This window comes from Cyprinodon tularosa, unplaced genomic scaffold (genome assembly GCF_016077235.1).
Source record: "Cyprinodon tularosa strain WSP-4 unplaced genomic scaffold, ASM1607723v1 ctg84, whole genome shotgun sequence".
Taxonomy (NCBI): Eukaryota; Metazoa; Chordata; class Actinopteri; order Cyprinodontiformes; family Cyprinodontidae; genus Cyprinodon; species Cyprinodon tularosa.
This window is the reverse complement of record NW_024039607.1, coordinates 4462021-4489319: the sequence shown is the minus strand read 5'-3', so window position 1 is coordinate 4489319 and position 27299 is coordinate 4462021. Positions and strand designations below refer to the sequence as shown.

At 41.1% G+C, this 27299-nt stretch overlaps 1 protein-coding gene across 1 annotated transcript in view; it reads right to left on the bottom strand.

The window, feature by feature from the left end:
* LOC119774902 (SH3 and cysteine-rich domain-containing protein 2-like) overlaps positions 1-27299 on the bottom strand; it is a 44351-nt gene that overhangs the window by 6616 nt on the left and 10436 nt on the right. Inside the window, exons 2-8 of the mRNA XM_038272631.1 lie at positions 10186-10549; positions 9948-10042; positions 3574-3658; positions 3373-3485; positions 3222-3285; positions 2001-2056; positions 1764-1852 (exon numbers count right to left, since the gene is read on the bottom strand). Coding sequence (XP_038128559.1) covers positions 1764-1852; positions 2001-2056; positions 3222-3285; positions 3373-3485; positions 3574-3658; positions 9948-10042; positions 10186-10549 — 866 coding nt within the window. The remainder of the gene's footprint in view (positions 1-1763; positions 1853-2000; positions 2057-3221; positions 3286-3372; positions 3486-3573; positions 3659-9947; positions 10043-10185; positions 10550-27299) is intronic.

Genomic DNA, 27299 nt, shown 5'->3' with positions numbered 1-27299 from the left:
CTTGTGGTCAGTCTTGTTGCATCCAAAATTTTGCTGAAAAATTGCTGCTTCCTACTGCATGTTACTTATTTGTTGGTATTTTACACTTTGTTTTGCTAAATTTCAGAGATAAAGCCCTTGTGTGTGTATTTACTATTTACTTGCAGCACCACATGACCTAAGCTACAGCATTGCAGACGTGCATAGCTGGTAACAACCTGAAGAAGGAGAGACGAGTGAGTGTGGAACTATCAGAGTTAAAATATTGCATCTATATTTCTAATTGTGATATTCATTTATCCATGTCAACCAAATGTTCAGTTTAATGGATTTATTTCTTAAGTTATCTAGAGTTATCAAATGGTTGTTTATTTTTATGAGTTTATATGTATGGGTTGTTATATGAAAATGCGAGTATTGTTACAACAAACCTTGCCTTTTGTATGTTTGTCCTTGTAAATATCCTGTCTCACAGGTGTTCAAAAACAAAGGAAAAAGGTTTGAGATGTATAAAAAGCATAAGAAAAAAGTTACATTTGAGAAGGCGTTCAATTGGTTGTTGTGTCAGTGCACATCCATATTAATACTGATACCAATTATAGCACTGCCGTGTTAAAGGTACAGTGGAGGATGTTTTTTTTTTTACGGGTGAATCATCAAAATAAGTGGTTCTCCTAATTTCTGCGCATGTGCACTTTCAGGTGTATATGTGTGGTGAGCTACGGTTTCAGCCAGTCATTGAAGCTCGCTTTTCTCACTGCGATTCCTTGAAAATGGTCACGGATCGCAAGAAAAAAAGTGTCTACAAAGTCTATGAAAAGAAGAGAAAGGCCTCAGAAGAGAGAAACAAGGCCAGAGTGTTTTTGGGAGATTCTTTTAATCGATGGCGTACACTGAAAGCACAGGTCAGACTTCCCACTGATGCTGCGGTTGCGAAATTTGTACTCGAAAGGTAAAGTTTGGCATGCTATTTGGAGAAATCCATGCATGGTCTCGCAAACATTTAATAAGAGTTCCCTCTCGGGAGCGGGTACAGGGTTGTGCATGTGCATTCCTTTTTTAAAGTGGAGAGAGGGCCCTTATACCTTTAAGATTTCGGCTAAAGTACAGACAAAATTATATAGAGGAGCAGTTTTTTTGTCACTGCTGCTAGAATCATGAGTTTAAAATCAGATTTAATTTGGATCTCACAACTTACTGTGAAGTAGTGCTCTTATGTGTTTAATTTGTATCAATTCCAATGAAAAGTTTTACACTCTGATTTATCTTTATTATATTGAAATGTTTTTCCCCTGTTTGCATTTGTCGCAATTAACACGTTTATCTCAGCTAATTGCACCTAGTCCAGGAATTCTATTTAGGCTCAAAAAGACTATTAAAGCCCTATCAGGATGGATGCATGCCATATTGTCTTATCTTATCATGATCAGATGGTTTTTAGTCTTTTTTTGTCAAGGCATATAATGTGACTATGCCCCTTTAAAAATTTACTGCAAAAATAAATTTAACTTGTGCTACTCTTTTATGCTTCAGTATCTTCAAATTAGTTCCAGGTGTTGTACTACAAACAGAGTTATTTGTAGCTGCTAACATATGAAAACTTTTTTTGATATGCATTTAATGCAGCTGTTTGTCCTTCCCAGCCTCCCCGCATGTTCCTCCTTCTCAAATTGAGCCCCCTATGATCATCCTGCTGAGCAGGCAGATGGTGTATGAATGCCCTATCTCACCTGGGCATTCTGATTCATGCAAAATAACAAAGTACACAAAGAAATATCACTAACTGTAGTTCCAGGTCATTCTTCTCCTGAGGCAGAAACTTGTAGAGGGCGATATATGTGTGAATGGAGTGAACTTCTACTCGCTTTGGAGTCTGGCGACAACAAAACAATTAGATTAAACATGGTCATCAAATTTCTGTTTTTGTGAAACTACAATGAGAATAGTGAGACTAAAAATGACTGAGGATGTTTATGCTAGTAAAAATAAACTGAAAGAAGAGAAGAATGCTGACTACACACCTTCAGGCTGACCCTGTCCTCTGAATCAGCCTTCTCACTTTCAGGAGGGGTAAGCACTGGAGAAACAGACATAAACAATGACAAAAGGGAAAAGGGGAAGATGAAGAGGAGGACAGACAATGTGAAAGGCCACATGTAAAACGCAGACAGAGGAAAGAGTAAAAGTGCAGAGTAAAGGGAGAGAAGAAGCAATAGAGGGAGTGAGCATGTCACACTTTGTCATCAAGGGCAGCAAGGCAGAAGTGAAGCTACTGTTACAGGTAGTTTCACTCTGTTACCGAGTTTCACTCGGTCAATATTTCACTGAAATATATTTGAACTGGATCTGAATGATTGTTATTAAATACTTATATTTTGTATTAGGTTGTTGTGGATTTATTACATTCGGTGCAGAATTAAAGGTATAGAGGAGGATATTTTATTTCTGGGTGTATTATCGAAATAAGTGGTCCTCCTAATTGTCAATCAGTCTGCTGACAGGTTTACATAAGGCCGCTTTATTTACTCGTCCCGTTAGATATCTTTTTTCTGCATGCGCACTTTCAGGCATATATGTGTGTGGTGAGCTACGATTTTAAACACTCATTGAAGCTCACCTTTCTCACCACAGTTCTTTAAAAATGACAGAGGGTCGTAAGTGTCAATAGAGTGTATAAGACGAAAAGAAGGGCTCCAGAAGAGGCAAATATATCCCAGAATGCTTTGCGCTGAGAGCTTTTCTTACAAAGCATTATGGGATATGCTGTCACAGCTTCCCGCAGTCTCCATAGGCTGTCAGTAACCGACAACAGCGACTAATAATTATGGAGCAGGCACCGCGCAGTAGAAAAAGAGTTACGTGACAAACGGATAAAAAAGCAGTGATCATCTGTCTGAATGGTAAGTTAACTGAGTGTCGCTATAGAGTCAACTATATAGTCCCTGCGCTATATAGTGGTGGAGGGATTTAGGGCTGAGGGCGGATGTTCGAGTTCAGTAAGCCTGTATGAGAACAGCAACTTTTAAACAGAGCATGCATGTGGAGAAATGGACTTGTGCATGCTCTCGCACGCGCACATCTTTTAAAAAACTCGTGTGTGTTCACACAACAACATATGACAGTCTGAAAGTTGTTTGATTAAATAACATAGGTTACAGCAGTATTTAATTTCATATTACATTTCTAGAAAGTGAAATGGGAATATCATAGAATTAGCAGACAGATGTAAAAACTTGACTTACTTCCCGGAATATTTTCCTCTTCAGCAATGGGTTGATTTTCTAGTTTACCTTGCAGTGTCTCTGCCTTTGATAAAGAAAGCAAAGTCAGCAGAATTCCTGTTTAATACAGGCTTTATTTAAAAAAATGGCAAACATGTTGTGTATGTTATACCTCATCACAAGGAGATTCAGAGATACTTCCAAAGCTGGAACGACTCATCTGAGCCAATGACGTCCCGTAGCGGAGTGCCTCATACACGGGGTCAACGATGACATTGTCTGTCTCTGTACTCAGCCAGACAAATAAAACAGCATAACTGACGTTATGGTCTCTTGCCTTTGTAACAAATCAACCAGGGCTGTCACCACTCACCCTGAGCAGCCGGAGCCTCCTTCACTATACTCAGTGGATCAATTGTTAGCAGAGGAGAGCTAAAGTTTCTCTTAAAGGCTCCAGACTGAAATATCAGAAGAGATGCAAAGAGAGCAGAGGAGACAGCAGAAGGTCAAATGTTACCCAACAAAGCCCAAAGACAAACATGGGTGATTTACAGGAATTGCAAATCCTTGCAGCTAAAAGTCTTTCATTGGGCCTATATATAACTTTAGAAATTTAAAAGGTCTCCAGATTGGATCTATGGACTTAGCTCTATGCTTGTTTACATGTAACGAAGTAAACCAACCTGGCAAATATTCTGAAATGTAGCTACAGTGTTTTGGCATAATGTCTTTTCTTTATGATGCCTCCTATTTTTAAAGTGCAGCCATCAAAACCCCCTACAAAATATAATGCTGGAGTGCCCCTCAGTAGGAATAATGTTTTCTCAATGTTTCAAGTTTTTTATTTTAATCTAAATTTAATAAAAAAAGAAACATACAACCAAATACGTCATGTTTTGTTTTAATAGACCACAGGATGTCAATAAGTTAAGACTGTCATCCATGCGTGTTTAACTGTAAACAAAGTTTTATTTTGCTTTATGAGTAAAGGCTTCTTCCTCCCCGAGCAGCTGTTAAACCCATGTTAGTACAGAGCCTGTTTCACTTTGGGCAGCAACAGACTCTCCTGAGCTTTAAACAGCATCTTCATAAGCATTTGAGGAGATGCCTCCAGAAGCACTATTTATTTGAACACACAAAAAGTTATTATTTCTATTTATGAAATAACAATATTTTTTTCCAATCCTAACAGCACTACATCAGAAAAAGAGGGAGTCTGATTTAATATCAGTCAGTGAGAACAAAATGAGTACATGTTATTTTAACCTTGTATTTTAATATCTATATTTTCTCTACAGAGTCTCTCTTACAGTTTAATCTTAGTCTCCTCAGGTTCATTACTCTTCTTCACAGATCCTTTCCATATTTTCCTCAGCTGTTTTATATATTTACCTGGTTATCTCATCAGACCTCCATGCCTTTTCTCATTAATCTACCCTGCGTGTAGGAAATCTAGTTCTTTCCTCTCTTTGTTAGTTTGTTCTGTTTGACTGCTCAATATCAGTAGCTCCTCTAGATGTTCCTTGCTTGTTGTTCTATGACTCCTGTGACTTAGTGTCAGTTTTAAGTTATACTTTATGCCGTAAATTTTTTTTTACTGCTAACTCAGCCTGCATTGTGAATCCTTTACAATTCATTAAAACGAAATTAGTCCTTAAGTTAAAACCAGATGAAACTGAGGTAAATATTGAAGACAAATCAGCTAATCTCTGGCACCAAGAAAACTGGAAGTTATAGTTACTATGTCACTCAAAGGAACAATAAAATCAAGTAATGATCTTTTGTTAAATGATCATAACTGACAAATTGCTCAATTGCCAGGTGTTATTAATGGCTTACCTTTGTGGCTGAACATTTTTGAGCAGCTTTTAAAATGTCTTTACCATCAGTAAATGGCAATAACTTAGTTTATAAATTAAGCAGAATGATTAATCATTAACCACAAAGAAAATATTCTCTGTCTATTCAAGTTGTTAACTCAAGGGAAGTTGCTTGGGTTGCTTTTTTTTAACCTAATAATCCCTATCACAGTATTATTAGTATGTTCAATAAAGTAATCTAAAATAAAATAAACTAAATAAATGAATCAGTAAACATAAAGAAGTACAAATGAGTTCTTGAGGTAGAGTCTTTGCTAATGTTTAGTTTATTAGCTCAGCTGTTGTAATGCACTGAGGGGACGTTCATCAGATTAGCAGCATAGATTATATATAGCAAACAGATGTGTGACAATGATCTTTGGTAGAAGTTAAATCAATTAAGTTTCAATTAATCCAATAATGAAGCAGCTCACAGCTCAGGAAAGCAGACAACGACTCAACGGTCTTTAAGTCAGCACAGCTCACAGCGCAGAAGGGCACACCAGACACAGGACGTCTGGCCAGGACGGAAACCGGGTTCTATCTTGGTTGATTGAAAGGCGGAGATTTAAAAAATCCTCATCCGTTGTATATAAATGGGCGTACCAGCAAGACTATGCTGGATTTTTTTTTTTTATCTCATAGCTCCTTTGAAGAGAGGAGTCATTTTCACTAGCAAAAATCGACAATGGTTCCGGAGATTGGACAACTTGTAACATGATGGAATTTTGCATCTCTCTTTGCATCAGAGCGAGGTCAGAATGTGATGTCAGGGGGACGGGCTGCATCAAAACACAGCCTTAATTTGATACCATCAGTGAAGTTGTGCTCTAATCTGCAACAGTTTTTATTGATGTCACAGCATGCATTGATTAATAATAATTTTCATATATCTATTATGGCAATTAGCCTTCTCCCTTCTTTAGATCACTTTTTTACTAGATTAATGCACAAAGCAAAGTCTTTTTAAGGAGGTACATTCTTTTTAACACATTTGTTAAAAGAGCCTCTCCCTTGCACTTGAAAATAGTCCAAATAAAGCCATGCTTGGACCTTTGGGAAAACGCATAATAGGATGCCAACAGAATAACATGAACTGTTTTATTGGAGGTCATTTGTGAAAAGGACCCAACTGCATGTAACTATGCATTTATCTCTTTCTCTCCTCACAACAAAAACAAATATTTGCAGTTGACCTTTAGATTTATAAATTGGAGATGGAAAGCACTCAAGCTGAAGGAGTGGGTTCTGGGCATGTAGTCTTCTCTGTTTAACCTTTTAAAACCAAACATTAACTAACAGGGACAAGTCACCAATACAGTATACAAAGGTCAACTGTGTTTACATCAAAGGCCCAAATAAATACATTTAAAATGCTTTTACAGCTTCATATTTAACATAAAATCTATTACTAAATATTTTTTGTTAATGTATTGCAGTATCAATTAAAAGTAGTTAAATATATGTACAAGGCCAACCAGAATTTCTTTTGCTGTAACATAAAATTATTTAACTATAGAAATACTTTATATATTTAAATCATTTGATGTTACAGCAAAAGAAATCAGAATTTCTTTTGAGTTTCTTTTGCAAAGAAATTCTGATTCTTTTGCTGTAACGTCAAATTATTTAATTATAGAAATACTTTTCGAGTAACATAAAATAACAAAGATCCGTGTTTAAAGGCTGGCCTTAATAGGTTTAACTCTCCAAACAGAAACATATAAAGTTGCTCAGTCAGGTTTTTTTCCCCCTATCATTTAGTGCTCCTAGATGTAAACAGTTAAAATGTGTACAATCAGCCAAGGATAATATGCTGGAATACAACTGAGAGGATTTAGGCTGTGAGAGTACAGCTTTCTTGCATATGCAGTATTATTTTGTGCAGTGCTCAGCATTCCCTCGTCCCCAATAAGAGTATATTGCATCTTAACAATTAATTAACATTGATTACCGAACTAACTTGATCAGTCATTAAAAGTTGCTAGATTCAGAAGGTATTCTAATGTGTATGGTCAGCTTATAAAGTCAAAATGTGCAAGGAAAAAGAAGATAACCAATGTAACCTGGCCTTAAATGGGCGCTCCTCTAAACGTTTAAATCATTACATAGTTCTGGTGATAAATGAATGTATATGTAATGTTATAGAAAGATAAGTAAGCCTGCTGACCTCCTGCATATTGCTCGACTGTCAGCCATCCTTGCAAAAATGCTGTGGTATGTGTTTTTGCATTTACAGTGGAAGACTAAAGTCAGATCCTTTACCATAGAACTGAAAGCCAGGATTGGAAACTATTTTTATCTGAAATGGTCAGGAAACATATAAATGCCAAGTCTGAAAAGGGAGCAGAGAGCAGAAATTGGAAGGTAGATGTAAAGTAGTGGGTTGTAAAATCTGAATTATGTCATAACCAGAATAGCTGTTTCAGGAGCTGCTTTGTCACACAGAGAGCTGGTTTCAAAGCTTCAGGGGGATTGTTGTTGGCAGATTGTTGGAAGTCCTCTTAAGTAACTAACTTATGAAAAATTTAAGTGTCTTGAAGGGGCAATTGTCTTTATGGCCACTGGTTTGTAAAATCTCCTTTAAACTAAAGGTTTAAAGGAGATCAATTCCTCTAAAAATCTGAAGCCCAGAGTAATCCCAAAGGTTTGGCTATACTTTTATGTGGAAAAAATTATTTTCCCACAACATAGCAATTATTGATTTGCTTCTAAATTTCTAGATTTTTTTAGCTTTATATCTTGTACATACCTAAAACACAAACTGCCACTAAAAACACTACCTTATTACAGTATTTAAAAGAAATGTAAATTTAACCATGTTCATGCAAAAACTGTAATTAATATGCATTATTTCCACCCAAAATTTCTAATTTAAAAAAGGGCATTTCCATCAGTGCACAGAGATCAGAGAAGACACTGGCTTGGTGAGAGTTTGCACATCCTCGAGGGATAGTGTTCTCCTCAAACACTGCAAATTTCACACTGAATTAGGCAGGCCAGCTGGTACAGAGATATATTGATTTTAAAGCAAAGTTTAGAGGAGAGGTAGGAAATGTTGCGTCCAGACAAGCGAGAGGAACACAGAGAAACACTGTAGGTAAAGAGGCAGAAAGGTCGTAAGGCAGACAAAATACTGGAATGTAACGACATGAACTTTATTATTGCTAGACTCAGCTGTTTTCTACTAATAAAGCATGGCATGTGGAAGAGAGGAGAAAGAACCTCCCCTCACTGCTACTCTTTTATTCATATACAATCAACCCATGTTTCAGTTATACCTCCACCTTTTTGTCTTTTGAAAAGGGCTTTATTCTTTTTCTACAAGCCAGGAGTTTTGGAACTGAGCATATTACACGGGCTAAAGGCTGTGCCAAATGACTCAGTGAGACACTTTAGGCATCCAGATGCTGTTTAATTCTGCTGACGCTGAACATTCTTAATTTGTGTCCTCTCTCTAAGGAACATTCACATTCCCAGGCCATTTTAGAAACAATTACAGTAAATCTAATTAATCATGTGACATTTTTTCTTCATGGCAAATGAAACTGCTGAAAGAAGCTAGGAGCAACTAAAACAAAGTCAACCGTATATAAATGATCAGTACAAAATAAACATTTAAGCATTTTTAGCTAATAATTTGTCCCTTAACATTTCCTTTCACTGCACATTTAAGTACTACATATAAAATTTGTAACTTCACGCTTCTGGCAGGATAAAAACATTGCTTTTATGAAAAAATAAACAAAAAACAACTAAATGTGCATTAAAAGCATTATGACAAAGTTTATTTAAAACAGCAACCTCTTCTCTGTTATCAAATTTATTTCTCCATATTTCATGCATTATCTAGTAAATCGTTTGTCAATATTCTGTCTGTTTGGCTTTTTTTTTAACCTCTTGTGGTATAAAACTCCTGTTCATGCAACACATGTTTTGATCAATAAGGACTCTATCCAGTGTGCTTTAAGCTGTCAAATTGTGCAAATATAGGAACTCTGAATATTTGAAGTGGGTTAAATGGAGACACATCCTATCAAATACTCAACAGGTGATGGAAAGCTTTCGTATCCAAACCAGGCCCAGCTGTTTTGGCTATAACGCATCTAGAGCAGGATGTTAGGTGGTAGAAGTGGGTACAAAACACAACTTAAAATATAAAAACAATATCACATGACCCTTTTTTTACCTATAAATTTTGTTTAACACTATTCACCTTCTTTAGAGTTTTCTATAAAGTGTGTTATTTCAGCTTATTCATAGTCAGCTCTGGGAAGTTGTTGAATTAGACTGGAGAAACAGCCGAACTGCAAAGTTTGCGACCGGACAGCTGAACAGATGTTTTGTTTGGGAATTGTTCCAAACAGCAGACATGACCACATTAATGTTATATGGCAACATATTTCTTCAATGAGTCACTGATTTTATAGTGCAGCTGATGTAAGACCCAACAGCTGTCAGGAGCTAGGTGCAGTCATTTGCACTCATTGTAAAAACTAAGGTTTAACTCACGACTGCAAGAAAGTCATTTTTACTATCCATTTGGTGCTGAATGATTTTGTAAAAAACAATTGCAACAATATTACAAAATATTTCAACATTGGTCAGAATTTACCTGTTTTGTAATTACCCTTGTTTTCTTACATCTTACATTGATCCCACAATTGTAATTGAGTTTTAGTAAATTTACGAAAACCAAGTTTAGAGGCATCATAGCCAAAGGCTAATATTGGACTGATATCTGATATTAATATCGGCTTAGGGTATCCCTAATGACAAGTGAGATTTAATATTTTCTGTGAGTCTTGTACCCATTGCTGTACTTTTTTTGATTAAAATATATTTCCTAATTTCCTTCTTATGAGGCACTGACTCTGAAGTCTCTTACCTTGCCATTACAGGCCAGTTGAGAGAGCTCAGATGAACACCAAAGGTGGGCCGCCAGCTTACAGGCTTTACAACGCAGACCCTGTTTGGAATTTCCTGGATATAACGAATAACAAATAACACATGGCTGACTTAAATCAATCACTTTCTGGGTAAGCTACAGTCAGAAGCACAACAAATAGTAAAGATGCTGGTATTACTGAGAGTATCCGATAACCGGTAGCTGATAATTGACTTACCTTGGATCATATGGCTGCATCTCTGGCAGGTGGTAGGCCTACGGAAGACATGCTCCTGGAAACAGTGGGTTTTGACTGGTTGAGCCTGAGACTTTGGCTGGCTCTTTGAGTTTCTGGACAGTGAAGGACTAATTGAAGGGGAAGGTGATGACAAGGAAGGGTTTGGACTGATTGATGGTGAAAGAGAGGGTGAGAGCTCATACGTCAGAGGAGAATCAGAAAAGGGAGAAGCTGTTTGAGGTGGTGGCACGGTGATGATGGCTGAGGCCAGTCGAGATTCGCAGTTGCTGCGCTGGAAAAAGTTATCCACACTCTTGCTGCGAATGACTGACTTAAGGGACAGAGAGCGCTTCAGTCGCTGCAGCTTGAAAACAGAAAGACATTGGCCTCAGGGAAAGACTGTTAATGTATCTCAGTGTTTTTGAAGGTAGTACTAACAAACAAGGATACAGTTACAGAAGATAACTAATGGAAAGATGAAACCCAAACCAACAAATTTGCCAAAAATGCTGCATTCAATGCAAAAACATCAGGTTCTCTACAAACATTTTAGGGAATTAAATGCAGAATTTATTAGGGACCAGTACTGGTTTCAATGCTGTAACCACAATCACGTCAACCAGAGTTGAACTCTAAACAAGACCAATTAAAGATGTGTAGCATGTTGTTATGGCCATCTCATAAATTCCTCTGCAGTTTGTTTTTTCACTTAACTTCCATTTATTTTTGGCCTGTTTCTCTCCAAGACATAGCTATAGGCTATGTCTAAACTTTGACTGTAACTAACTGTATGGGGTTCCTTTTATCCCTTTGCCATGAAAACTGGCTCAGAGTTTGTCTGTTTAGTTGTTTCTTTTCAAGACAGAGCCACCTGTGGAGCTAATGATTAATAGACTTAATTGATCTCACAGTGGAGAAATGTACTTGTTACATCGGTTCAATAGTCAAAAAGAAGGCGCAAAAAGGAGGAAAAGGTGCACGGGGTACATAGAGTATATAAAGTGTGTCAACATATATATATAGCAGCTGAAGTCTGTTATTTAACAGGATTATTACACATAATTATTGCACAGGGTATTAAATGGGTATGTATATAAATAGGTATTTATATATATTGTTATTGCACTGAGTATTAAATATGAAAAAGGTTATTACACAGGGTATTAAATATTGATTGCACATTAGTTATTGCAGATAGTGCCGCATTTTAAAGTTTGATAGCAGCAGGGATATATACCATTACCTTTACTTTTTAAAAATTTCTATAGATCAGCGCTTCTACACTATATTGCCAAAAGTATTTGCTCACCTGCCTTGACTCACATATGAGCTTAAGTGACATCCCGTTCCTAATCCATAGGGTTCAATATGACGTCGGTCCACCCTTTGCAGCTAGAACAGCTTCAACTCTTCTGGGAAGGCTGTCCACAAGGTTTAGGAGTGTGTTTATGGGAATTTTTGACCATTCTTCCAGAAGCGCATTTGTGAGGTCGCACACTGATGTTGGACGAGAAGGCCTGGCTCTCAGTCTCCGCTCTAATTCATCCCAAAGGTGTTCTATCGGGTTGAGGTCAGGACTCTGTGCAGGCCAGTCAAGTTCATCCACACCAGACTCTGTCATCCATGTCTTTATGGACCTTGCTTTGTGCACTGGTGCACAGTCATGTTGGAAGAGGAAGGGGCCAGCTCCAAACTGTTCCCACAAAGTTGGGAGCATGGAATTGTCCAAAATGTCTTGGTATGCTGAAGCATTCAGAGTTCCTTTCACTGGAACTAAGGGGCCAAGCCCAGCTCCTGAAAAACAACCCCACACCATAATCCCCCCTCCAACAAACTTTACACTTGGCACAATGCAGTCAGACAAGTACCGTTCTCCTGGCAACCGCCAAACCCAGACCCGTCCATCAGATTGCCAGATGGAGAAGCGCGATTTGTCACTCCAGAGAACGCGTCTCCACTGCTCTAGAGTCCAGTGGCGGCGTGCTTTACACCAACGCATCCGACGCTTTGCATTGCACTTGGTGATGTATGGCTTGGATGCAGCTGCTCGACCATGGAAACCCATTCCATGAAGCTCTCTGCGCACTGTTCTTGAGCTAATCTGAAGGCCACATGAAGTTTGGAGGTCTGTAGTGATTGACTCTGCAGAAAGTTGGCGACCTCTTCGCACTATGCGCGTCAGCATCCGCTGACCCCGCTCCGTCAGTTTACGTGGCCTACCACTTCGTGGCTGAGTTGCTGTCGTTCCCAAACACTTCCATTTTCTTATAATACAGCTGACAGTTGACTGTGGAATATTTAGGAGCGAGGAAATTTCACGACTGGATTTGTTGCACAGGTGGCATCCTATCACAGTTCCACGCTGGAATTCACTGAGCTCCTGAGAGCGACCCATTCTTTCACAAATGTTTGTAAAAACAGTCTGCATGCCTAGGTGCTTGAATTTATACACCTGTGGCCATGGAAGTGATTGGAACACCTGATTCCAATAATTTGGATGGGTGAGCAAATACTTTTGGCAATATAGTGTATGTTTGGTTTGTATGTCTGCTAATGTCTCCTTGAATCCCTGCTGGCCTCAGCAGATGGACACTCATACCGAGTCTGGTTCTGCTGGAGGTTTCTTCCTGTTAAAAGGGAGTTTTTCCTCTCCACTGTCTTTGCATGCATGCTCAGTGTCCTGGATTGTTTTGGATCAATGAGTTGATGCAATCAGCTGTTTTTTCTTAGATAGGAAACTTTGAACCAATCTGACTGTGGCATATGATTGAATTGTCTCTGTAAAAGGAATAAAATAACATGTCTAATAAAAATAAAGTAAATTTAATTTAATGTAAATTATGGGAGTTCCGCATTTTCATTGACAAAAAGACTTTAAACCTAGCCATCCATGCTGAATAATAGATCATTTAAAGTTTGGATGCAATTCCCATACACAGAGAAATACCAAACCTGACAAAACAAAGCTTAGTAAAGTGTTTGTCTTAATAGTAAACACAACCTTTTTTTTTTTTAGAATTTTTTAGAATAATTACATTTGCATTTGGACATGGGTAAAAGTTTACAGCACTAACACTAAAAATGGTGTGTAACATGTTATGTTGGTGCCGGTTGAGGGGGCACGCAGGGTTTAAAAATCTCTGGAAGCGAAACCCTTCGACTGTCCCTGAAATGTCAAACTAACTTCTCAACCCTCTCTTGAGCTTTCTCCACTTTTCCTTAGTCTGCAAATTTACAGCCTCTTAATGTCAATACCTCTTAAAATTCATGTTGAATTAATGCTATTGAGTGCCCTACACCTTTATTGTATGCAGTCAGTGATGCACAGCAAAAGCTTCTTTGCTGCTTTTTGCAAACATTTATCACATGCTTACCACTCAACTGCTTTTGGTCTCAATAAGGGGAGACTATAACTCGAAACAATTATAGAGACATAGAAATTATGTGAGATCAGTATATGAAAATGGAACTGGAGTTATTCAATAGGGGATGGCTGATGGATAAAGAGGAAGACAAAATAGGCTTCTGATCATATAGAGCAGCTTTTCAGTAGCATTCAACTCATTAGCTGGCTGTACACAGAGAGATTTCCCGTTTTAATGATTTTTAGGATTCTAGTGTGCCTGCGTTTTAGTCACCTTTAATTGAAGAGATTTAGAAAATGTATTTAATCATATTAGTACACTCTCCTTTTAATTGTATTTTCTAGCTTTTATATCCATTGTATTATTGGTCTGTACTCCCTTTTACAAAGAATAATCAATAGAATGATGCAGGTTCTTACTCTATAAGCTACAGATTTAAAGGATCCAATTAGATTGAGTGATGAAAACACCCACTCCTCTCGTTAATGTTTTCAGGGAAAAAGCTGAGTTTATCCTTTCTTTAATGGTCTTTTCATTCAGTAATGGGTGCATCTTTATATTAGATCTTAAAACTGTTTGGCCATGTTATCTTCTCATAAGTGACTGGTTTGGAGGCAGTTCAAGGAGAAAATATATATTTTTCATGTCAAGTTAATTTTCTAATGTTATAATAAATGCAATTTATTATTATTTTTTTGTAAATTTCCTCACATATTTGAATATTATAACCAAATACTGTAGGTCCAAAGCTTTATCAGCCTCCAAAAGAAGCTTGCCTCCTATCTACGTGCATTTATATGATCTGCATTTAAATGCAGGCACATGAAAATAATATGATTTTTTAAAGTTATTACTTAATACTTAATTGTTATGCTTATAGATCTATTTGGTTTCGACACACAGATTGAAAAAAACTATGTCACTTAAAAGGAAACACTTTTCTATCCCTTTTTGCTTGTCTTCTGTGTAAGAAGAGATGACGCATATGACAATAACAGCTGTCTAAGCTGTAGGGCCTCACACTGCAGAATATCTTCAACCTTTGCCATCTCCAAAGCTTCATAGTTGCAGTTATAAAACATTTGCTGCGCTATGCTGTTAACTGGTCGAAATATTTTAGTTGATAACTCTCTCTAAAATAACACAGTAGAAATCAAAAGCTAAATTCCATTGAATTAAAATTTTTGATGGTCCAATTAACTTTTAACATTTTAAAATCCATTTATGGATCCTAGAACCCTGTATAATGATTTACTGACAGCAGAAAAAAAAAAAAAAAAAACTCAACACAGCGCTGGTAGTGTTGTATACCTAGTCTTTCGCTAGAAGGTGACAGTAAAATAGCAAAGAAATAATAGACCTTTATCGTCCCACTGTGGGGAAATTCAAAAATCCAGAATGTGGGGGTAAAAATATGTGAAGCAAAGGCAGAAGGCAGGATACAAAGGCATAAAAGAGCCACTAAAATAAGCTCACCCTGTCAGCTTTGTTTGGAGATGTGGTGAAGGCTTCTAAAAATAGGAGGTTGTGAGAGACACTTGGATGAATTAATAATTAAGGGAAGCTTTTGAATGCTCCAATATAGCTCCTCAATAAATCTTTCTGTAGATTTGTATCAACTGCAGGCAATTCTTAGCTCATAGTTGAGTGAAAAAGGCTATTTTTCACTAAATATTTCAAGTCAGTAATTTCAAACCCCTGCCATGTCTATCTTCACTCACTGACAACATTTCTTTGGTTTTACATTGGCTGCATAATAAAGCTTTAAGCTGCTTAAAACAATAAGAGTTAAAAAGCCATCTGGTTACAGATATGACTGCTTTTTGGAATGAAAGCAGGGTTGGGACTGATTGTACACAATCATTAAGTCAATGCATGTAACACACCTGGGTAGTAAACACTAAGGTAGTAAATACAAGTTTTCATTATCTTTCCAGAATACTGAATTCAGAGAATTTTCTGCCCTCTTAATACCAAACAGACAACACAGCGCTACCTTGGCTGAATAAAAGTTCACCATCATTTATACGGTACCTTGTATGACATGACTTTTGTTGCCTATACTACAGATATTTGGAGATCAGGGGTTTGCCCGGTGTTGCTGCTTAGACTCACTGGATTGACTCCTTGTTAATGATTTAAGCAAATAAGAAGAAGTTGAGATGTTTAACAAATAAAAAAAATCGCTGGAAGTATTCCATTATCATTTTGCAACATAATGCAAAAAATATATGTTTTAGGCACTCTCTGCTGAGTTACTACGGTGTGATTGATATTTGTTTGGATTACTTTTACCTACACTGATATGTAGTTTGCAAATTATTGATTTACATCTGCAGGCATCAGATTTGTTTTTTGTATCCGTTATTATTCAATCTGAAATGATCTAAATCAGTATTTGGGACAAAATCAAAATCTTGATCAAGTGATCAATACAATTTATGTTTAAAAACGGTGGTGAAAATAACTCAAAACCTAAAAAGAATTCTGTTAGAAGCAGGTGATGACTCCCACTGAATAGTAAATATTTAGCTTTTTAAGTACTTTTAACATATAGACATCAACTGGCTATCTTACACATGGGGTTTGATCAGTACCAGCTAGAGTAGGTTGACATGGAAAAAACTCTACCTAAAATGTACATTAAGACAATCACAATGTCTCTAAACCAACAAAAAAAAAAAAACATAAAATTGTGATACCGACAAACACTGAATCCAAAGTAAATCTATTGATCATCTTATAATGACCTAAGCTTTAAATCAAAGGTAGCGCTCCGTCCAGCTGCAGCATTTAGAAAGAGTGATATAAACATTTATTGGAGGGAGTCTTTCTACTAGTGGCCAGGTAATGTCAGGGTGAGAGGAGGTTGGTTGGGGGCCAAAATGCAGAGCTGAATAGGCAGGGATGAGTTTTTGCTGATTTAATGGCAAACAGAAACAAAATCCAAGACCAGAATGCAGAAGACAAAACAACCACGAGACATCAGGGGAAAACACACATGAGGAGCCCAGAAACCAGCAAACAGTAACTGAAGACAAGGAGGAGCATATATGGGGGATAGAACAAAGAATGGACTAATCAGGTGATATGGAGCAGGTGTGGATAGAAGTAACTAGGAGGGAACTAAGGGAAAGGAGACTGGCACAAGGGGGCAACAGAGAGTAACTCAAAACAGAAAAGAAACCAATGACCAACAAAACAGAATGACATAAATAACTGAAAACTAAAAAAGAAACCCAAAAGAAGTCCAAAAGGGGAGAACCAAAACAGGTAACAGGTAATATTAGACTAAAAACATTGTGCATAAATGCAAACCTATATTTTTCCTTAATGCTATTTTTCAGATCACTATCTATTATGTAAAGCCCAAGAGGTTTAAAAGGAAACAAATGTATAACATCACAACAGAAAATGACTATTTTTTTTTTTTTATTAACTCTAGAAATCCTAACCTAAGTTCAAAATACTGACAAGGAATTTGTTAGAGAACCATTTCACAACAAAGAACATATATGGATCTATTAATGGGAGATTTAAAACTATGTTTAAGATTAGGGGGCTGGTTTTCCAGAGTAAAGATGAAAGCATTCAATCTCTTGGAATGTGACCTTGAAAAGGTAAAAAGATGAAGCAATCTTTTATCAGGTAAAAAACAGGAAAAAGCACATAGGATATATTTACAGAGTAACTGGAATAAAAAGGGAATGAGGTATATTATACAAACCTGAGTTGCACCAAAGGGCAAATTTTTAAACTCGTTGAACAAAGTAAATGGTTGATATTTTATATAACATATAACTTGATCTTTTGCCTCTCTTGTTTTTTTTTCTGATTTGTTTTGTTAATTTCCAGGGAAGGTGAATCAGCTTTACTATTTTACTAAAATGGCAGGTGCTGTATGAGCCACTGGAAATTCTTTCATCCTCTTCTTGATACATCTACACCTCTGTGTGTAGCTCTGAAAGGCCTGCCTGTTGTTTCCAGGGCTGTTTTGGGTGATTTGCATTTTTAGCAGACTCCAGCAGCTCACAAGCAGCCCGCTAAGGATGCAGCAAAAGAGGCTTTCATTTCTAAATCCAACAGTTAAAGGGGCTTAACTGCATAAGGAGCTGACATTCACAATAGCTCACTGATTTGCATATAATGGTCAAATAACCATGCATGCAGCAAACCGGTTACCTTTGATCACATTTATAGGCTGTTGTATTTTCTTATTTTCCTCAAACATCTCAAACTGACTCTTCAAAACTCCTAACACAGGCTTGAACGAAAGCCTGGTAATTTCAGGTATTTCGACTTTAACTGCAGTCCCTACCAGAGGTATTCATATTTTTTGTTTTTTTCCCCCCCATTATATCCTGAATGAACAAATTTCAATGCTGAACATTCATAAAAAAAATTCATTAAAAAATTACAAGGTTCCTTTTACACACAAATCTGAAAAGTGGCTACATTTATGTATTTATTTTTCTTAACAGAAACACATATTAGATCTGAGCTATATCGAACTATTTAAGTCAGGCAGGATGGAGGTTGTAACAGATTTAAAAAATGTCTTTCTAGAAGGTAAACCCTTCCCACAATAGGGCTGGGTACCGAACTTCGGTTCTTTTATGGTACCGACCGAAATGCTTCGGTTCTACAGAGTATCGAAACATGCCTCGTCTTTCGGTACCAAGTTTCGGTGATTGGCTGTAACACTTAACGTGATTGCGTCATCCAGGAAAAATACACAGGTGGTCACGCCTACAGCCAGGGTTCATGTGTATCTGTTGTGAACTGGTTGCGAGCGTCGTGGAACCCCTTTAAAATGCCTCCCAGGTCAAAAGTGCGGCTTCACTTTATTAAGACTGGTGCGCAATGCAATACATCGTGCAGGGAAACAATTTAAGAGCAGAAAGTTGCTCGCTGTTTGACTACAAGAAGAGCGGACCGCAGCCAGCGCGACCATCCTCCTCTCAGCAGCCCGTGGGCAGAGCAAAGCCAGAGCGGAGTGAATCATGCTGCTTACAAACTGGACGCAGCAAGAGCAGCAAAATCGCGTCTGCTGCTTTATTTTTTGCTGCTTGTAGCAGCTTCTGACACGCGGCTGAAGCAGCTTTGCTGCTCTGGCTGGCTGCTCTGGCTGCGCGGTCGAAAAGTGGCTCTGCCGCGCGTTGGGCGGAGCTACTCTATCCTTTATTTGCCTTGCAGCTACACTATATTGCCAAAAGTATTTGCTCACCCATCCAAATTATTGGAATCAGGTGTTCCAATCACTTCCATGGCCACAGGTGTATAAATTCAAGCACCTAGGCATGCAGACTGTTTTTACAAACATTTGTGAAAGAATGGGTCGCTCTCAGGAGCTCAGTGAATTCCAGCGTGGAACTGTGATAGGATGCCACCTGTGCAACAAATCCAGTCGTGAAATTTCCTCGCTCCTAAATATTCCACAGTCAACTGTCAGCTGTATTATAAGAAAATGGAAGTGTTTGGGAACGACAGCAACTCAGCCACGAAGTGGTAGGCCACGTAAACTGACGGAGCGGGGTCAGCGGATGCTGACGCGCATAGTGCGAAGAGGTCGCCAACTTTCTGCAGAGTCAATCACTACAGACCTCCAAACTTCATGTAGCTCAAGAACAGTGCGCAGAGAGCTTCATGGAATGGGTTTCCATGGGCGAGCAGCTGCATCCAAGCCATACATCACCAAGTGCAATGCAAAGCGTCGGATGCGGTGGTGTAAAGCACGCCGCCACTGGACTCTAGAGCAGTGGAGACGCGTTCTCTGGAGTGACGAATCGCGCTTCTCCATCTGGCAATCTGATGGACGGGTCTGGGTTTGGCGGTTGCCAGGAGAACGGTACTTGTCTGACTGCATTGTGCCAAGTGTAAAGTTTGGTGGAGGGGGGATTATGGTGTGGGGTTGTTTTTCAGGAGCTGGGCTTGGCCCCTTAGTTCCAGTGAAAGGAACTCTGAATGCTTCAGCATACCAAGACATTTTGGACAATTCCATGCTCCCAACTTTGTGGGAACAGTTTGGAGCTGGCCCCTTCCTCTTCCAACATGACTGTGCACCAGTGCACAAAGCAAGGTCCATAAAGACATGGATGACAGAGTCTGGTGTGGATGAACTTGACTGGCCTGCACAGAGTCCTGACCTCAACCCGATAGAACACCTTTGGGATGAATTAGAGCGGAGACTGAGAGCCAGGCCTTCTCGTCCAACATCAGTGTGCGACCTCACAAATGCGCTTCTGGAAGAATGGTCAAAAATTCCCATAAACACACTCCTAAACCTTGTGGACAGCCTTCCCAGAAGAGTTGAAGCTGTTCTAGCTGCAAAGGGTGGACCGACGTCATATTGAACCCTATGGATTAGGAACGGGATGTCACTTAAGCTCATATGTGAGTCAAGGCAGGTGAGCAAATACTTTTGGCAATATAGTGTATATTTGCTGTGATCAGTGGGAATAAAGTAGTTTTATTATGTTTTTAAGTGGGAAAATCCACCTGAAAACTTAATCAGTGCAGTCAGTTCATCCTGCCTTCCAATATTTCTGTCGGAGCCGCTCTGACCCCCACCTACCAGCGGTGCGCTGTCAGTAGGATCCCATTAAACAGGCTTGTTTGTCAGACATGGCAATTTTTCTAAAGGAAAACTTCTAAGTAAAAAGGTCCTCCCAATGTAACAGTGAATATTAGACACTGAATTTTTTTTTATGTAAGAGGAAAAATGTAAATGGAAAAATCAGAGCTTAAAATAAAACTCAAAATTTGTACTTTTTTATGTTGTGTAATTTTCTTTTTCTTCGAATTGATATTATAAAACTGGTATCGAAAAAAGTATCGTTCAGGAACCGGTATCGAAGTGAAGGTATCGGTATTGGTACAGGAACCGAAAATTTTTGAACAATACCCAGCCCTATCCCACAATCTAAGGTGTTTTATTGCCTCCAACTATATGCTGGCAAAACCTTTTAGTATTCAGCTTAATATTTTTTTCCCAACAACTTTGACCAGTATCCATGGGCCTCCAGGCGCATCCAGGAGCCAAATGGGACCATAATCCAGATGTGGAAAGAACATAATTTAACCATAGACAACCACGACCAGGTAGCCTGGGTGCCATTCCGAACTTAGTCCCGCCCACAAGGTTTGAGGTCGGGAAGTTCGGTCTGGCATTGCACCATAGTAGCGCGAGTACGATCGCCCACACTCTGGCGATCCAATCAAATTGTCAGGGCGGGCTTTATACGATGATGGACAGATGATCAACCGTAACATAATCAACCACGTGACCAAAGCGCACTTGGGTGACAACAACAATGGCTGCTGCCGGAGAGTTGAGGTGAGTAGATTCTGCTATTAGGTCTGTTCTAGAAGATATCGACAGCAAATTAATTTTAAAAGAGGAACAGAGAAACGCGATCAAGGCTCATCTTCTAATTCTAGGCGTGCGACTGCACGCTTTGATTTTTGTTGACAACAACTATGCGTGGCTTAACATACGTCACGCACTCAGTTGCTCTTATTGGTTGTAGGTCTATCCAATTGAGTGCAGAGGCATTTTTTTTGTTGCCTTCAAAACACGCCCCATAATCACAGCTCTATGGAGCAGTATCAGACTCATATTCTGACTAGAATTGAGTAGGACTACGTCAGGCTAACGACCAGGTGCTCCTTGCAAGATCTTTGACAGAGGGGTGAACAGAGTTGTCCAAGAGCAAAAGACAACTTGTGGAGAACTTCAGAAAGACCTGGAATGAGGAGGTACAATTGTTTTAAAGAAAGCAATAAGTAATGCATTCAACCACCATGGCCTGTATGCATGCTCACCACGCAAGACTCCAATGCTGAAGAAAACGCATGTTGATGTTTGTTTCAAGTTTGATGCACAATATTTAGACAAGCCTGTGAAATACTGGGAGAATATAGTCTGGTCAGATGAGACCAAAATTGAACTCTCTGGATGCCATAATACATATCATGTTTGGAGGTCAAATTGCACTGTGCATCTTCCCAAAAACACCATACAAACAGTAAAGATTAGTGGTGGGAACATAATGCTGATGGGTTGTTTTTCACCATATGGTTATGGTGAACTTCAAATAATTGCAGGAATGATGAACAGAAAAATGTAAAGAGACATTCTTGATAAAATTTTGGTGTCATCAACCAGAAAGACATAGATGAAACGTTGGTGAATGTTTCAGCAAGACAATGACCCCAAACACACATCCAAAGAAACTCCCAATTGGTTTCAGAGAAAGAAAATAAAGCTGCTAGAATGGCCCAGCCAATCACCTGACTTCAATCCAACAGAAAATCTGTGGAACGAACTACAGATCAGAGTTCATAGAAGAGGCCCATGAAACCTTCATGATTTGAAGATTGTTTATATGGAAGAATGGGCCAAAATCACACATGTCACTGGGCAACACGGACTTTCAACTCCCACCAAAGATTTTCTATGGGGTTGAGATCTGGAGACTGGCTAGGCCACTCCAGGACCTTGAAATGCTTCTTACGAAGCCACTCCTTCGTTACCCAGGCGGTGTGTTTGGGATCATTGTCATGCTGAAAGACCCAGCCACGTTTCATCTTCAATGCCCTTGCTAATGGAAGGAGGTTTTCACTCAAAATTTGACGATACATGGCCCCATTCATTCTTTCCTTCACACGGATCAGTCGTCCTGGTCCCTTAGCAGAAAAACAGCCCCAAAGCATGATGTTTCCACCCCCATGCTTCACTGTAGGTATGGTGTTCTTTGGATGCAACTCAGCATTCTCTCTCCTCCAAACACGACGAGTAGAGTTTTTACCAAAAAGTTCTATTTTGGTTTCATCTGACCATATGATATTCTCCCAGTCATCGTCTGGATCATCCAAATGCTCTCTAGCAAAGTTGAGACGGGCCTTGACATGTACTGGCTTAAGAAGGGGGACACGTCTGGCACTGCAGGATTTGAGTCCCTGGCGCCGTAGTGTGTTACTGATGGTAGCCTTTGTTACTTTGGTCCCAGCTCTCTGCAGGTCCTTCACTAGGTCCCCCCGTGTGGTTCTGGTGATCATTTTGACCCCACGGGTCGAGATCTTGCGTGGAGCCCCAGGTCGAGGAAGATTATCAGTGATCTTGTATGTTTTCCATTTTCTAATAATTGATCCCACAGTTGATTTCTTCACACCAAGCTGTTTACCTATTGCAGATTCAGACTTCCCAGCCTGGTGCAGGTCTATAATTTTGTTTCGGTTGTCCTTTGACAGCTTTCTAGTTTTGGCCATGGTGGAGTTTAGAGTGTGACTGTTTGAGGTTGTGGACAGGTGTCTTTTATACTGATAACGGGTTCAAACAGGTGCCATTAATGAAGGTAACGAGTGGAGGACAGAGGAGCCTCTTACAGAAGAAGTTACAGGTCTGTGAGAGCCAGAAACCTTGCTTGTTTGTAACTGACCAAACAAATTCTTTAAAAATCAGACAATGTGATTTTCTGGATATTTTTTTTCTCATTTTGTCTCTCATAGTTGAGGTATATCTATGATGAAAATTACCGGCCTCTCTCATCTTTTTGAGTGGGAGAACTTGCACTATTGGTGGCTGACTAAATACTTTTTTGCCCCACTGTACCTTTGAGACCTCAACAGAATAAAATTTGTTTACACCAAGATTCATTTACATAAATGTACATCTTTTTTAAGTGTACATCTTATAGTTTACACATACACCAAAAAAATCCTGTGTAATAAAAGAAAAATCCAATGTTCACAGAAATAAATTCAGACAAAACTAATGATTAAATATTCAATGGAAAAGAACAAATGAAAGAAGCAGACACTGCTTTTAAACCATGCTTTAACAGAATTACTACAGAATAAAAAAATTATAATTAAGAAAAAAAACCTGGACAGAGATGAAGGTATGCTTAACTTCAAATTTTGTTGGGCAACCTTTTAAGCCAACCTTGCCTTCTTGTGCTTTTTACTTTCATCAAACAAGGGATACAAACAATTTTGTTTTTGCATGTAGGTTATCTTTTTTACTACTAGTTGCACTGAATTTTATTTAGAGTTGTCCATGCATAAATTATCCCTAGCTTGGTATGTTTTAGCACTGAGATAGGCATTTTTGTTTTCTCACTAGTACTTTCAGTCTACATGTGTTTCTGATCAGATGATTGCTTGTGTAATCATTTTGGCATAGAAATTACAAACACAGCATCAATAAGAAATTGTGACTAAGTGCTGTATTAATCTGCAGAGGGAGTTATGAAAAAACAAATACAAGACTAAATCTGTTTTGTTAAGAAATGTCATTAACGCTCATGAAGTTTGCAGATTTATGTGCAAGAAGCACTAAAACACGGGTTTTAGAGGAACGCAGTAAATACTAGCACAGTTATAAAATGCAAATGGAGAAAATCTGCACTAATTTTTGTTGACTAAATACACACATACTGCTGGTTTAATGGCCTGCGCATTCTAGCTGTAAAATTACAAAATGATGCATTCAGTTTAATATAGTCAGCTGACTATAGACCCTTATGATGAGTACAATAATTAGATCCAGCGTTCCCTCGCCCAGCGTTCACCTCGCCCGGGCGCGGGTTACCGGGGCCCCACTCTGGAGCCAGGCCTGGAGGGGGAGCACGATGGCGAGCGCCTGGTGGCCGGGCTTTTACCCATGGGGCCCGGCCGGGCTCAGCCCGAAGAGGAAACATGGGTCCCCCCTTACATGGGCCCACCACCCGTGAGAGGGGCCATAGGGGTCGGGTGCAATGTGTGTTGGGTGGCGGCCGGGGGAGGGGACCCTGGCGGTCCGATCCTCGGCTGCAGAAGCTGGCTCTTGGGACGTGGAATGTCACCTCGCTGGTGGGGAAGGAGCCGGAGCTAGTGTGTGAGGCTGAGAGGTTCCGGCTAGAAATAGTCGGTCTCACCTCAACGCATGGTTCTGGTTCTGGAACCAGTCTCCTTGAGAGGGGCTGGACATACTTCCACTCTGGAGTTGCCCACGGTGAGAGGCGCCGGGCAGGAGTGGGCATACTTGTTGCCCCCCATCTCGGCGCCTGTACGTTGGGGTTTACCCCGGTGAACGAGAGGGTAGCCTCCCTCCGCCTACGGGTGGGGGGACGGGTTCTGACTGTTGTCTGTGCTTACGGGCCGAACAACAGTTCAGATTACCCACCCTTCTTGGAGTCCTTAGAGGGGGTACTGGAGGGTGCCCCTCCTGGGGACTCCCTTGTTCTGCTGGGAGACTTCAACGCTCACGTGGGCAATGACAGTGAGACCTGGAGGGGCGTGGTTGGGAGGAATGGCCGCCCTGATCTGAACTCGAGTGGTGTTCTGTTGTTGGACTTCTGTGCTCGTCATGGATTGTCCATAACGAACACCATGTTCAAGCATAAGGGTGTCCATATGTGCACATGGCACCAGGACACCCTAGGCCGCAGTTCGATGATCGACTTTGTCATCGTTTCATCGGACTTGCGGCCGTATGTCTTGGACACTCGGGTGAAGAGAGGTGCTGAGCTTTCCACTGACCACTACCTGGTGGTGAGTTGGCTCCGGTGGTGGGGGAGGATGCCGGTCAGACCTGGCAGGCCCAAACGTGTTGTGAGGGTCTGCTGGGAACGTCTGGCAGAACTTCGAACACATCCCGGGGGAGGTGGGGGACATTGAGTCCGAGTGGACCATGTTCCGTTCCTCCATTGTCGAGGCAGCTTATCTGAGCTGCGGCCGCAAGGTTGTCGGTGCCTGTCGTGGCGGCAACCCTCGAACCCGTTGGTGGACACCTCCGGTGAGGGATGCTGTCAGGTTGAAGAAGGAGGCCTATCGGGCCTTTTTGGCCTGTGGGACTCCGGAATCAGCTGATGGGTACCGGCGGGCGAAGCGGCATGCGGCTCGGATGGTTGCTGAGGCAAAAACTCGGGTGTGGGAGGAGTTTGGAGAGGCCATGGAGAAAGACTTCTGTACGGCTCCGAAGCGATTCTGGTCCACCATCCGGCGTCTCGGGAGGGGGAAGCGGTGCAGCACCAACACTGTTTATAGTGGGGATGGTGTGCTGCTGACCTCGACTCGGGACGTTGTGGGTCGGTGGGCGGAATACTTCGAAGACCTCCTAAATCCCACCAACATGTCTTCCATTGAGGAAGCTGGGCCTGGGGACTCTGGGCTGGGCTCTCCAATCTCTGTGGGCGAGGTCGCCGAGGTGGTTAAAAAGCTCCTCGGTGGCAGGGCCCCGGGGGTGGATGAGATCCGCCCGGAGTTCCTCAAGGTCCTGGATGTTGTGGGGTTGTGTTGGCTGACACGACTCTTCAACATTGCATGGACATCGGGGGCAGTCCCCCTGGATTGGCAGACTGGGGTGGTGGTCCCCCTATTCAAAAAGGGGGACCGGAGGGTGTGCTCCAATTACAGGGGAGTCACACTCTTAAGCCTCCCCGGCAAGGTCTATTCGGGGGTGCTGGAGAGGAGGGTCCGTCGGATAGTCGAACCTCGGATTCAGGAAGAGCAGTGTGGTTTCCGTCCTGGTCGTGGAACGCTGGACCAGCTCTACACCCTCAGCGGGGTCCTGGAGGGTGCATGGGAGTTCGCCCAACCAGTCTACATGTGCTTTGTGGACTTGGAGAAGGTGTTCGACCGTGTCCCTCGGGGGGCCCTGTGGGGGGTTCTCCGGGAGTACGGGGTGCCGGGCCCTTTGATACGGGCTGTCAGGTCCCTGTATGACCGGTGTCAGAGTCTGGTCCGCATTGCCGGCAGTAAGTCGGGCTCGTTTCCAGTGGGAGTTGGACTCCGCCAGGGCTGCCCTTTGTCACCGATTCTGTTCATTACCTTCATGGACAGAATTTCTAGGCGCAGCCAAGGTGTTGAGGGGATCCGTTTTGGTGGCCTTAGGATTGCGTCTCTGCTTTTTGCAGATGATGTGGTCCTGTTGGCTTCATCAAGTCGTGATCTGCAGCTCTCGCTGGATCGGTTCGCAGCCGAGTGTGAAGCGGCCGGGATGGGGATCAGTGCCTCCAAATCCGAGGCCATGGTCTTGAGCCGGAAAAGGGTAGAGTGCCTTCTCCGGGTCAGGGGGGGTGTCCTGCCCCAAGTGGAGGAGTTTAAGTATCTTGGGATCTTGTTCACGAATGAGGGAAGAAGGGAGCGGGAGATCGACAGGCGGATTGGTGCAGCGTCTGCCGTGAAGCGGGCACTGTACCGGTCCGTCGTGGTGAAGAGAGAGCTGAGTCAAAAAGCGAAGCTCTCGATTTACCGGTCGATCTACGTTCCTACCCTCATCTATGGTCATGAACTCTGGGTCATGACCGAAAGAACGAGATCGCGGATACAAGCGGCCGAAATGGGTTTCCTCCGTAGGGTGGCTGGGCTCTCCCTTAGAGATAGGGTGAGAAGCTCGGTCATCCGGGAGGGACTCGGAGTAGAGCCGCTGCTCCTCCACGTCGAGAGGAGCCAGTTGAGGTGGCTTGGGCATCTGTTTAGGATGCCTCCTGGACGCCTCCCTGGTGAGGTGTTCCGGGCACGTCCCACCGGGGGGAGGCCCCGGGGAAGACCCAGGACACGCTGGAGAGACTATGTTTCTCGGCTGGCCTGGGAACGCCTTGGGGTTCCTCCTGAAGAACTGGAAGAAGTGGCTGGGGAGAGGGAAGCCTGGGCCTCCCTTCTTAAGCTGCTGCCCCCGCGACCCGACCCCGGATAAGCGGAGGAAGATGGATGGATGGATGGATGGATAGTCAGCTGATTGTGCCTTTATGCTCCATTATTACT